Here is a 13,900-nt window from a genome sequence, read left to right on the forward strand (position 1 = left end):
GCAGGACGCTTTTGTTCATAGTTTACATGTTCTCCCTGTGTGCACAATAGTTTTCTGGTGGAGGCAAGGCAAATTTATTCATACAGCACCTTTCAGGCAAAATACATGAAAACAAGGCGATGGGGAAATGATTAAGAAAGGCTTAAGAAAAAAAGGAAAAAGCTTTATTGAAGTAGACATAATAGAATACCTAAAATAGAATGTTTAATGAAAAGCCTTATTAAATAATAGCCTTTTAAGTCCGTATTTAAAAGAAGCGAGTGTGTCAGCAGGAGGTTTGTTCCTCGCTTTATTAAAAATAGATTATTTTCTTTATTTCCCTGTAAAGCACTGTAAATTACATTGTCTTAATAGTGCATCCCCTGGGTGCACTTTCACCTCCAACCAGAGGGGCCGCTGCAGCCAGAACGAGCCCGTCCTCCCGGACGTGCGGTTCTTCTTTGCCGCTGGAGACGCGGGGAGGGGAGGAACTTTGACCAGCGCTAGTTGGCAGCCGGCTAGCCGTCTCCCGTTTTACTTTTCTTATTTTTTGTGTGTCTGTCGCATATGCATAGAGATGTGGTTTATTTATTTACTAAGCTGGCTGTCGTTGGTCATCCAGATATCATTCGTCACTCTCGCGATAGGTGAGTTGAGTTTGCGTGGAAGAATCTCGGAGGGGTTAGCCGCTAGCGGCTGCTAACGCTAGCGGCGCAAGTTAGCGCTCCTAAACACTGATGGAAATCTGTTTTAATAAACATTATCGCCCCGTTAGGAACCACAGAGCACCTAAATGTGTAACGATTGTGACAGTTATCGTGTTCAATTGAGCTATTCTTGTTCGGTTATCGGATTACTGATAAATGGCTTTATGTGTGCATGGAAGCTAAATGAACAGAAACTTGTTTTAAAGACTTCTCTGTGAGTAAAATATGACTAACTATAAAAACGACGTGCCATAAGAGAACATTAGGTTTACAGTGTCAATATTAGAGCGCTTAATTGTGTTTCTCAGCTGGTTTATTGTGCGTGTATGTTGGAGAAGCTGTGTTGGTTAAGCTGTCCAGTAATAAGCTTTCCTTTTAACGCTGCTGCGTTCATCACGACTAACTAATCACGTTTTCTCTATCTGAGCTTTGTGTTTAACTTCGAGTGATCAATTGTAAACAAACGAACTCGGAAACAGACTTTGATGCGTGAGCTCACTTGAACTGTACGCTGATGTCACCACGTTCACGTCAGGTTAATTCACGTTTGTTTACATGCGATGTTGCGGTAAGTTAGTCTATTTATTTATGCTTCAGGTGTCTGTTCAAAGAGTATATCTGCTTAGTTGTTGGTGTAAGCTGACTGACACCTGGTGCAGCTGTTCGTCTGTGTGCGTGCTTTAGGCATGACTCAAATGTAATATGGCTACGAGGATCCTAATATGTGTATTGGGGAAATCTGGCAGGACAGGTTTTCAAAGTGTGTACAGAAGATAAGTGACCTACATCCAGAGTATTGCTTTGTTTTTTCCAGAAGTGATTACACACCAAACCTATGTGCACATCCAAGATCAGGGGTCTCCAACTCTGCTTGTGGAGAGTGCCTGTCCTGCCCTGCATGTTATTGATCTGTCCTCAGAGTGGCACACCTGATCACAATGACAGGCTCATTACTATCTAACGTTAATCACTACTCCATGCTGGCATGATTCACACAGGCTGTTCACACAACAGTGTCTCAATTGAAAATCCATACTTCTTTTTTTTTTTGTTTGTTTGTTTCAGTAAAGTTTTGCTTTTGCACTGCAAAATTATTTGAAAACTTGTTTTCCATGCCATCTGTTGGTGCTCTTGTTTGTTTGTACTGAAACCATACACGTGTGCAGATATGTGCTATAAACAAAGTTGGATTTGACAACTGAATTGATCCCCTTGTGTCAGTTATGACCAAATGACCCATCAGTTGCAGGCACTCAGATGTCAGGTGGGGACCGAGGGTCTTGCTCAGAGAGCCACAGTACATGTTTTTAGGGACTGTGGGAGGAATCAGGGCCCTTCTTGCTGTGAGCTAACCACTGCCCCACGGTGCAGCCATTACTTGATACCCGGAACAATACAACCACCAACTCCCATGTGCATAAATATTTGCTTTGCCCGTGGTTCGTATGTGTGGTAGAAGCGCTCCCGCTCTAAACTCGGGACTGAGCTGCATTCATGAAAAGCTTCACCATGGACGCCGTTTTCAAAAAGTTGTTTTCGGCCACTCAGAGCACCATTGTTGTGTAAACGGACGCCCAACAAAAGAATCTTGTGAGAATAGAAAATGTGACGTCGGCAGATGGCCGGCCGCTGATTGGCCGGCGCATCACGAGACAGATGAGTTGAAGAGCGGCTCGTCCACCCCGCCATATTTAAAACCCGATCACAACATCCCCGTGGAGCAGCGACGAGGTGCAGGCGTTTCTTTTAACCAGAGGATTCAGCGGGAGCTCGAGGGAGCGAACTGCTACGGGTATCAGGAGGTTTCTCTGCTACGGATACCACTGGAGCGTCACTTTTCACGTCAGATGTTAAAATCCCGACCGAAATCTGGAGTGATCCTGCCGAGCGTCGTTTACCCACATTTCCATTAAAGTTTAAAGTACCGTACCATTTGTTTCTCTTATTTTAACATCAGCCGCTGCTAACGGCTTGTGGCAGAAGTAGGTCACCAGTCAAACCAAAACACCAAACAGTGAAGCACATCTTTACAATAAAGCACGATCGCAACAATCCACATTTTGCAATATTTATTATTAATAAATAAATGAAAGTATGTACTATTTTTTTTTTTTCATTATTTCAGCTGATATCCAATGCATATTCGCTCCACATCAGGAGATACAGATTCTATCGGGGGTGATTGCTTGTGCACGACGGGGAAAAGCTCTGATGACTGTGGATAACTAACAACAGGAGTTAGAAATGTCAGAAACGGGAGGAGTTCTTCATGGAATCTGGCAGTGTAACAACATTAAACAGGTAGATTGAAAAACACCGATTTCACCAAGAATATGCTTTCTAGAGTACCAAAATATCCAAACGTGACTTTACAATGATAAAAATAGGGACCATAACAGCGAAGTACTTCTTCCCAGACATAAAAACATGGGGGGGGGGGGGGGGGGGAGAGACTATCGTACAAATAGTATCATATAAACAAATGATGACAAAACTTGTTCTATTTTAAAACACTGCACCCGAGCATTGCTCAGTGAGCCCAGGCAAGGAGACAAAACAAGTACTTCTTGTTCAGCGTGACTTTATAATCATGAATGCTATGACACTGTGGAAGAAGACAAAAAATATATGTGGAACTTACTACATATAAATGCATTATTTCCACTCCTACTAAACTTCCAGGGGCTGTAAATTTCACATTTTCCAAGAATCAGTATTGTCATAAAAAAAAGAATGACACCCTCACATCCGTGTTCATTTCCAGCTGCAATAACGATGCGTTTTGTCTCTTTCTTTTGTTGTTGTTTGTTTTTGTCCTTTCCTCGACGCCCAGCTGCTGGCCTGTACTACTTGGCCGAGCTAATAGAAGAATACACAGTAGCCACGAGCCGAATAATAAAGTACATGATCCTGGTGAGTGTTCCGAGCCCTTGTTTGAAGGACAGTCTGCATGTTTCCATACGACTGCGTCACTGTTTGTGTGAATGTGTCCAGTTCTCCACGGGTGTGCTGGCAGGCCTCTACGTCTTTGAAGGCTTCCCCATGTTTATGGTCGGGGTGGGCCTCTTCACCAACCTGGTGTATTTCGGCCTCCTGCAGACCTTCCCCTACATCCTGCTCAGCTCCCCAAACTTCATACTCTCCTGTGGTAAGCACACACACACACACACACCTTTTCTCGACTGTTTGCATGCTCTATGTCCACAGATAGGGGGCGCTTTAGATATCATTGGTACTTGTTAATTGTCGTGTATTTTAAACGGCAATAACATTAACGTCCACAGTGCCGAGGTGTGTTCACTGAGCGATGTTGACGAGTGCAAACAGAAAACTGAGTTGCTTTTTCGGTGTCCGTTTACACGACAACGGTGCTCGGAGCCACTGAAGACGCTCCGACTCTGTGGGAACACAACTTTTAGAAAACACTCCGTGAACTTACACAAACATGTATTTTAAACGTTGAAGTTTTAGAAAAACCACACGTAGCACGGAATTTCTTTTTATTAATTTTTCTCTCTTGAACGCCGCCGGTCCCTCGGCTCGGGTCTCACTGTCGGGTTTTTGTCTGCTCGTCTCACAGAAATGGTCCAATCTCCAGCGAATAAAGTAGAAACAGCATCTTGTGTCATGGAAAAATTCAATATAATGCTTGCATATTTGAAGATCGTCCCACGGGCCAGAATGTACCGCAGGCCTCACGGTTGACCGCCCTGCCCTGATTTAACAGTCGTCTTCCTGCTCGGCCTTTAGCCAATCATTTATTTATTTATTTATCCATTCATTTCAAGAACAGGTGTTATGCTGAGTTCTGCATCACTGCTAACTCTTGTACCCGTGTGGAGATGATTTATTGAGCTCGTGCAGCCGAAAATACCAAACGGGTCAAATTAAGGGGTGCGATCTGGAATCGGTTTATGTTTTCCTTGTTTTACTTTCTTCAACCTCGTTTCTTTTCTCTGTCTTCCCACGACAGTGTTGGTGGTGGTGAACCATTACATGGCCTTCCAGTACTTTGCTCAAGAGTATTATCCGTTCTCAGAGGTAATATCGCCTCAGATTCACGAGTCACGTTTTGTTTTTTTGAATCGTATCTGACTGGTTGATCTGCTCGCTCCGCCCTCAGGTGCTGGCGTACTTCACCATCTGCCTGTGGGTGATCCCCTTCGCCTTCTTCGTGTCGCTGTCGGCGGGAGAAAATGTGCTTCCATCCACGGTGCAGCAAGGAGGTGAGAATCCGCAGCCAGACAGCTGTGCGGCTTTTTTTAAACGACTGATATTTAGAGGAGGCCCAGCAAGTACTTCTAAGATTACTCCGCAGTAATAGTATACATGAAGGTGGAGGCAGCCCGGCTAGCTCAGTCGGTAGAGCATGAGACTCTTAATCTCAGGGTCGTGGGTTCGAGCCCCACGTTGGGCGCTCATATTTTCAGACTCCAGTCGTCTCCTCGTTCTAATTATGTCCTTCTTTTTTTTTGTTCTCCCTGTTTTTCAGATGACGTGGTTTCTAATTACTTCACCAAGGGCAAGAGGGGGAAGAGGTCTGGGATCCTACTCATCTTCTCCTTCCTTAAAGAGGCAGTGCTGCCCAGTCGACAGAAAATGTACTGAGGATCTGCGAGTTGCGGCGCTGCCTCGGGGGAGGGGGTGGTCAGTGATTTGTGAGTGTGTGTGACTGTGTGTGTGTGTGTGTGTGTGTCTGTGCCCGAGATGAAACGGAAAGCAGAAACGGTTGGAGGAAATCATTTCTGGGAAGAAGCAGCGGCCAAAAAAAAAACAAAAAAAAAAGACCAGGGGAAAGAAAAGCACACAGAAACAGACGGACCAATGAGAAGAAAGCGCTTCCTGCTGGACGAGCCCTAGAGTTTACACAGGCCGCGTTTGTCTGTCGTCTCCTTTCTGTTCGTACTGACTGCCAACGATAGACCCGCCGGAGCCCTCCGCCTGTAGGGGGAGCCGGTCCGTAGCTTTTCCTATCGTCATGTTGGACTCCATTTAACGACCACCCAAACACCCGCAGGAGCGGCTGGAACGTCGTCCGGTCACCTGCTTGCGCGGACTTCATCTTGTTTAGACGTCGAGCACGCGTCGGCCGACATCGCAGTGTAGGAAGTGCAGGAAGAAAAAAAAAAATGCCACAAATCGCCACGTAAATTCTTGAATTTTTAATTGAGCGCGGGCAGTTTTTTTTTTTTTTTTTTTTTAAAGCAACAGGAAGTCCAAATAGAAGTTTCATAACACGGTGTAACTCGTCTTGATACGGATGAATCACGGATGATCAGGAAACAAACACCAAACCGTGGGAGGAATTTTATTCTCATCTGCTTCAACACATTCGTCAATCACCAGCACCGTCTTGTGGCAAACCTGCCCGTCTCTTTAGTTTCTCCTGTTTTTAAGAGTTCATAGTAATAAAAAAAAAAAAACACTTTCGTTTTTTTTAACATCTCTTCACGACTAAACCCGACATCGAAGGCAAATGTAAAGACTTCTGACGATTGAAGACCTGTGCAATGACTTTTTTTTTTTTTTTTTTTTTAATATTAAAGCTTACAGGTGTTGGGGACAAAACCTGGCCAAGACGTTTTTGTAAAAGAAATATTAAAGAGGCTGAAATGCTTTTTAATAATCGGTGCGATTCATGGTAGGCTGGTATGCACACGACTAATAAAACAATATTGTTGAAATAACTTCTGGGATGAACGGCTTCTGTTTATTTGGATATGTTGTCGACGAACAGATCGGGTTGGTAGAGTCGCTGTGTGTGTGCGTGTGCGTGTGCGTGTGTGTGTGTGTGTGATGTTTGATGGCGTTGTGCCATAAAGGTGTGGTCCCATGTGGTTTGGGAGAACGCACCAGGTTGATGCGAGCGTGCACTTTGACCCCCGCTGATGTGCGAAGTGCTTCATGACGTAAAGGAAAAAAGACAAAACCACAATGAACACACACACACACACACACACATAATCATACGTGTGGAGCTGACAGGCCGCGGCTCACGCTTCACCCTCGCACGCTGCTGACAGGCCCTCACCTGGACCCCCGCTCCAGTCCCCCGGGGGGGATCAGTGAAAGTGCAGGGATACATGTGTGACAGGTGACCCAGTTCACCCAGGCGTTCTCACCTTTCCCTCGCCTCCGGAGCGCGTGGCCTTTATCAATTTTTTGTCACTTTTAAAGCCGAAAGAGTTTAATTGCTTGGTTGTTTTATTAATTTGCCGAGTTCAAGGAAGGAAACCGTGACGACAGAGAGCTGATCTCAGATGCTGCGCTTTGCTTTTATTGTTATTGTGAATTTTCACTGTGATGTTTTGGCAGATCACAGGGGTAATAAAGAAAAAGGGGGGGGCGATGTCAGCTGCTCGTCTCCGAGTTCTTTGCACATGTAAACAGGAACGGCTCATCGTTCTGATCCTCTAGCGGGCGGCGCTCTGAAGGCTCCTCCACCCCCAGGTGCACGGCCACCTCTGTCCAGGGGGAGGTGCTCTTCCCCTGGGGGCGTCTTCGATGGGGGACATTCTGGATGTCCCGAGGCTCAAAGTCCAGACTGAGCCTGTGGGACGAGGCTGGACGCGCCTCACCCTGCTTACGCTCTTCCTCGTCTCTCTTCTTCTCCTCGTACCACATGCGGTGTTTCAGAAACCTACCGAGACGAGACGCCGGTTTACAAAAGCACAGATTTAGTTATTTTTTTTACATGATGTGAATAGTCTCTCCAGTCCGATACCTTGCCACCTGCTTGGAGCGGGCCAGGTCCAAAGGCGTAAGTCCCATATGATCCCGCACCAACACATCCGCTCCGGCGTCCACCAGGATCTTCACACAGTCCAGGAGGTCCTTCGAGGCGGCGAGGTGCAGCGGGGTCTGACCCGAGTCTGAGGTACTGTAGAATAGGGCCTCGTCAGCATCCGGGTCAAGGGTCATCATCATTACACTGCTGCCGATCGCTTCTCGCACTGACTACCGGTGTATTAAGAGCAGTTTACCGACATGTTGACAGCGGCGCCCTGCTCCAGCAGGTGTCTGAGGCCGGCCGTGGCATTGTGGGATCTCTGGTAGGATAAGGCCGCGTGAAGCGGCAGGTTATCCTGGACGTCAGAGTCGTCGAGCCAACATCCGCTCGACTGCGCCAGGAACGGATTAGTAGCCAGGCTTCGGGGAAGACCGGCCCTGAGGAGCGCCGAGTGACCCTGGAGGGTAAAGTGGACTCTGAGTTTTAATAATATTGTGGTGTTTGATTATTGAATATTGGAGAAGGAATAGGATTTAACAAGTTTGACTCCTTCCTGCCCCTTGTTGCACATGTTGAGCTCTGTGTATGTGTGGTTATACATGATTATTGATATTTTTTTAATATTCTGTGCATGTATTTTCATAAAATATTCAATTAATGATTCGTATAGACTATTTATATGAACATACTTATTTGTGTGTATACAGGTTTATACATATATACAGATAAACTAATTAGTATGTAAACTTTTTGTATGCGTCTGTATTGTACAGGATCGCCCGATTCCTTTTTCGGTTACTGGATGGTTCGTTTTTTTGTAATAATGTTCTTGTTTGCTGCTTTGTGTAAATGCAACTGAAATAAACAAACTAATTAACTAACTATTTACACTCACCAACTGATGAAATTTCTTTTCGGGAAAGGTTAGCTGAAACATAAACAACAGCCACAGCACACGGGTGCTTTTTGTGTCCGTGTTCCCAACGGTGCGGGACTTGCCAAAATAAATGGATAATAATAATAATAATAATAATAACTAATAATAATCTTGCTTACCCACCGTGTTTTTTTACTCTGTAAATGTAGATGTTTGGAGTTTCATCCTGTCCTCACTGACCTCACTGTCCCGGGTCTCCATGATCGAGGCGGGCCTCGCTGCAGCCTCAGCCGGGACCAGCTGCCCTCTGCTGGGCGGAGCTCCGTGAGAGGAACCCGTCCTGCAGAGAAACACCAACTGCAGCTCATCAAGATAAGCTACGAAACAAAACATGTGATTTAAAACGATTACATGAGCCATTACTGAAGTTAGTTACCGATTTCTACGTTTATTTAGTCTTCTTTTCCTACTTTTGTTGACTCGTTCCGTGGTTGCTATGTCAACGCGGTAACCAGGAAGTGTCGACTCCGTAACGACCGGCGTGTTTGCGTCACACGTCAACGCGTCCGCCATATTGGACCGGTCAATAAATTCAATTCAATTTTATTTGTATCGAGCCAAATGCAACAACAATCATTTCAGGTCAGTTTTATTGACTAACAGGAAAATTAAGTAGCAGCTGTTTCTTTTACAGTATAAAAAGTACATAAGAGTACTCAATCTGTAATGATTCTGTTTCATGTTCCATGTGGGGGATGGTGAAAAGCCTGATCTTTAGTTTTTGCTTAAATCAAATGTTAGCCTCACACTAAAAACACTGTTATTTGGAAAAGCAGAGAATTTGCTTCCCCCATTTTTTTAAACTTAAAAGCACAGCATATTAAAGAATACAGTAGTATGTTATACAGATTAAAAATATATTTTTATATATATATTGGAGTAGAAAATAGAATACCTTTATGTGTAGAACAATAGTATTGAAGTCAGTGAGTGGTAAAGTGTAAATAACAACAACAATAGTATTGTACTTGTATACAACACTGATAAGGTGCTGCTAACAGCGATTTAAACACATCTAAATCATTTTACAGGTTGAATTGCTTCTATTTATCGACGTAAACAAAATGAAAGCAGCAACCATTGCTGCGTCTGTATATTTATTCCTATGGTGAATCATAATCTCCTCTCGAATACAAGCCCAGTTTCTTCAACACGTTCAATCGCACTCGTAATTTTCTGATTCCGTGTAATCGCTTGTGACAGATAAAGGCGGCTGAGTGGCTGGAGGCAGGAGAGAAATGGATACTGCCGTCCGCGATGCCGAGCCCTCCGCTCCACCATCCCCGATGTGCTCATATTGACAGCGCATTAGATTTGCCCGCTCGCGCTTGGTAAAGCAGATCAATCCCGCCGATGCAGCAGAGGCAGCCGAGGGCCGATTCCTGCCGCCGACCCGAGAGGCCGGTATGAATCGGAGCAGTTATAGTCTCCATGTCTCTGTGGGGCAGAGGCGTCGATCAGCTCGGCGGGCAGCAGGCCGCCCCGATCACCGCTATTGACCAGTTGACCCCCGACTGAACTAAACGCGATGGACTGCACTTCTGCGGACTTAATAAAAACATTTCAGTGATTCAAAATAGAGCAAATGTTGTTGTTTTTTAGAAGAAACTCGGTGTAAATATCAAGAATCATCAGGCAAATGATGGTATGTTAGTCTCCAGTTTAATAGTGTATTTAGTAGTGTTAATAGTGTCAGTGAGTGAGTATGTTGGCATGTGGATGTGTGCAATAAAAAGAAAAAAAGTTGCATTTTCACTGTGAAACGGGGCTGAAAATGATATAAATCTGTCCAGACCAGTAAAATAACATTATAAATGATAATAACAAACTAACAGTGTCCCTTTGTTTTCGTCCAAATAAATACAATCTTATTAAGAAAACTACTTTTAATCAAATATCTTTTCACAAACCAAATTTGTCTTGTGTTGTTGTTGTTTTTTTTTACAATAAAACAAATTAATTGAAATTTCTACATTAAGGTACTTTTACTGATGCCTATTTGTTCATTCTGCTGTTATCTTAGATTAAATGATGTCCCTGCTACTCTACAGCGTGATCTCCAGTGCATGAGTCAGAAAAAAAACCTTTTCCTTACAATTTCTTTTTAATACCACGTATCACGAGTGTCACAGTCACCAATTCACCAACTTGTCTTATTCAGTTTCTTCTTCATTTGTGAGTCTTCACCGCGATCGACGTACGCTGGCGGGTCAAGGACGGGACAGGAACCGCTGTCCTCCTGCTGCAGCCCCCCCAGAGCCACTGCCGTCGTCACAGCGCAGCATTGCTGCTTGTGGCTACTGTGTGTGTGTGTGTGTGTGTGTGTGTGTGTGTGTGTGTGTGTGTGTGTGTGTGTGTGGTTGATGGTGAGAGAGCTGCACGGCCCCGCTGTGGCCTCGTTGGCTTCCTCTGACCTCGGTCATGACACAGAGTTTGCGCAGAGCCGTCAGTGTAGAGCTCTTTCATGTTTGACTTTCAGCACTGGTCCCTGGACATCAACCCCCAACATGACCCCCCCCCCCCCCCCCCCCCACCCCACCCCCCACCCACCCCCCTCCCTCTTGACAGACGAGGGAACGAGCATCGCCGCGGTCACACACCGCCTTTATAGTTTGAGTGCGTGTCGCACCACCAAATGTAGAGATTTACAGACGTGAGCTCTTTTAGTGAAGGTTTAAAAGTGAATTTTCCCACGGTCCAAACACTCTCAAATTAAAAAAATGCAGTGTGTGTGTGTGCAGTGTGTGTGCGTGTAGTGAGTGTGCAGTGAGTGTGCAGTGTGTGTGTAGTGAGTGTGCGTGCACGCATTAGCTCCAGTTGGTGCGGTGCAGATTAGCAGCGGGCTGATCAGAGCTGTCTAAACCTGCTTAGGGCGAGGATGAAAATGAGATCATGTCCCAGCAGCCTGGCGGCGGCGGCGAGCGCCTCTATTCGTCCGTCATCCACTCACGTCCCATCTGTGTTTTACTGGTTTCTACTGTAAAGTGGCGCCTGACCAAGTAAAAAAAAAAAAAGCACATTAAATATGAGAGATAGCGGCTTTTTGAATTGTTTTCATTCTGTTTTATTTGTGACCATCGAATATAATAGATGCATGTCAGCAACTGAGAAAAGGGTTCGTTCTGACATACTTTAATTAATTTATTCACTTCATTACACACAAGCTGAAATATTAAATGTGATTATTTGTTATTATTTAATCTGTTGAGTCGTGGAAATGAAAAAAAAAAACACAGAATCTCAGAAAAATTTATCTCATAAGATCAGATGTTTTATTTTTTAAAACCAGAGGCCATAAATGTTAAAGGGGTCGTATGATGCTAAACTCACTTTCTAAAAGTTTTCCAGCAGTACTAATCGTCTCCATACCTGGACTGACGTCCCAGAAGTGAAGACAGTCTGTCCTCTCTGTCCCTGGCTTGTTTCAGGTTTTAAAAAGTGTGTTGCTCCAACCAGCCAATCAGAAATCAAACCCTATATAGTGTCATCGGGGGTTCAGCCAATCCCAATCAAGGTAGGCCCCTCCCCTTTGACTCCTCCCACAATTAGGCAGCTCTGCTCTGGCACATGGCACCACGAGAGGAAGTACTTCCTCCTCTTCCCAAGATGGGCATGTGTGGGCGGAGCCAGTCCAGCTCACACAGACACAGCAGATTCTGAATGCAGCTCCTATGATCCAATATTCAAATAATGAATTGAATACAAAGTTTCTGGACCAACGAGACCATGTGAAAGTGTTGAAAAGCTTTATAAACTGAGATGTTTAAGAATTGTTGTAATTTTATTTCATATGCCGTGAGTGTACTAATAAAAAACAAAAAAAACAAAATAAAAGATTGAACAAAATAAGGTAATTTTACTATTTACATTTACTGTGCTTACATTTCATTTTTTGACATTATTATATACACGTGAATATGTGTTTCAGTTCTGTAAACATTTGATTAGAAGATCGTCTTTCTTAAAGTGTAACGACCGTGTTTGCCCTCCCATAGGAAAAATTTAATCTGAAGTAACATATATTTAATTTATGAGACTCAAAAATGGGTTGGTATAACGGTAGATTATCTGTATCCGTGAAGGAGGTAATTCAAATAGTTGAGATTTGACTTTTGGATTTAAAATCACCTGGCTGCACTCATATTTTCATAATGTGGTACTTTAATCGTGTTTACGGTGTAAATTTCAAACCCTCAACTGATGCAGACTCATTAATGAATGCCTCTTGACTTTCCAGTTTAGCACGATGTGTTTATTGACGTTCAGCAGCGGCAGGAAGAGGCTTGAGGTGAGGCAGGCAGTGCTTCTGCCTCGTGGCAGGGGGCGCTCCTGAGTCGACAGACTCTTTATGCTGCAGCTGCAGAGGAAGAAACCGCGAGCTAAATCATGTTTACAGACTAATTTTTCCAGAGGATTATATCTTCTAAACTTGACTTTCCATCGCAGCAGGAGGTGATAATTCAAGGGATTTTTTTTGTCCAGAAGGATCATTAACTTCATTTATATGTAAAGGTAAGAGCATTATAACGTTTATTTGGAATGAAACGTGCGCCTTGTGGTTAATCATTAGTGGTTTACAGGTTGGAGATGCTGCCTGTTTTAATTTACTCTTTTTTTTTAACAAACTTTAAACTTCTTTTCATCACTTTTGGTTGCTTTCTTGCCAGTGTGTTGCTGAGTTTTACTCTGTTCTGTCCAACATGCTGGTTGTTTATCAGCTCTTCTTTGTAAATAGTTACAAACCCCTTCAATGTGTGTATATTTATTTACCACTTACAATTTGAAAATATTGATATTGCCTTGTGCATTTTGAGTATTTATTTATTATTTTTATTTTACTCTTACTTATTTGATATTTATATTAATCCCCAGCAGTGGGTGGCGCTCTGACCTAGGAGAGGATGAGAGGTGGAGGAGGTCATAGGTTCAAATACTGGCTCCAGGCCTTTCTGTGTGGACTTTCTCCCTGTGTTTGCTCGGGTTTCCTCACACAGTTCAAAAAGATTAATTAGTGACCCTGAATTGTTTGTGTGTCTCCCGCTGTGGTTACATGCACCAAAATTAGCCAGATTAAATTTGCACCATGTAAACACATGATCCGACTGTGGTCCGGTTAAACAGTTCATCAGATTATTTCCTACAGTCGGATCTTTTGTGACGTCACTTCACCAACGTCATGTTCATCAATCCGCGCCACATCGCACACTGAAGCGCCCCACGCTCGTCTCTTCCCGATTCTGCTTTGACCAAGAGAAGGTTTCGTTGATGTCGGCGTTTTAAGACGAATGAAAAACGAAGCACCACAAGTGTCATAACTCTGGTGTTTTGATAATCCCACCGTCGCAGTGCAAAGCATTATGGGATTGAGCCACTGAAATACATGGGGTCACTTATAAACTGGCACAATATTCAGATTCCTTTATTCAGTGTTCACATAAACGAGCCAATGTGATCCTTTAATCTGAGAGAATTTATTCTGACTGACGAGAAAGAAAACGTGTAAATGCAGCTACTGTAGTAACTCAACTTGGTCGTCTGTGCACTAGA

At 43.9% G+C, this 13,900-nt stretch overlaps 1 protein-coding gene across 1 annotated transcript; it reads left to right on the forward strand.

Annotated features, from left to right (window-relative positions):
* The first annotated feature begins 326 nt into the window (after positions 1 to 326).
* On the forward strand, positions 327 to 5,499 carry tex261 (testis expressed 261). Its single transcript, XM_080486416.1, has 6 exons — positions 327 to 626; positions 3,520 to 3,599; positions 3,681 to 3,834; positions 4,660 to 4,727; positions 4,810 to 4,912; positions 5,179 to 5,499. Exons 1-6 carry the CDS (start codon positions 557 to 559, stop codon positions 5,292 to 5,294), a joined length of 591 nt encoding a protein of 196 aa, XP_080342542.1. The 5' UTR covers positions 327 to 556; the 3' UTR covers positions 5,295 to 5,499.
* The last annotated feature ends 8,401 nt before the right edge of the window (positions 5,500 to 13,900 follow it).

Source organism: Lipophrys pholis (assembly GCF_963383615.2).
Source record: "Lipophrys pholis genome assembly, chromosome: 18".
In the NCBI taxonomy this organism is placed as follows: domain Eukaryota; kingdom Metazoa; phylum Chordata; class Actinopteri; order Blenniiformes; family Blenniidae; genus Lipophrys; species Lipophrys pholis.

Bases quoted from the DNA above. Each gene is read 5' to 3' on its own strand.
- tex261 (XM_080486416.1), top strand. From the start codon at position 557: ATGTGGTTTATTTATTTACTAAGCTGGCTGTCGTTGGTCATCCAGATA. The intron at 627-3,519 runs GTGAGTTGAGTT...CTCGACGCCCAG, and splicing joins ATTCGTCACTCTCGCGATAG to CTGCTGGCCTGTACTACTTG. The intron at 3,835-4,659 runs GTAAGCACACAC...TTCCCACGACAG, and splicing joins AAACTTCATACTCTCCTGTG to TGTTGGTGGTGGTGAACCAT.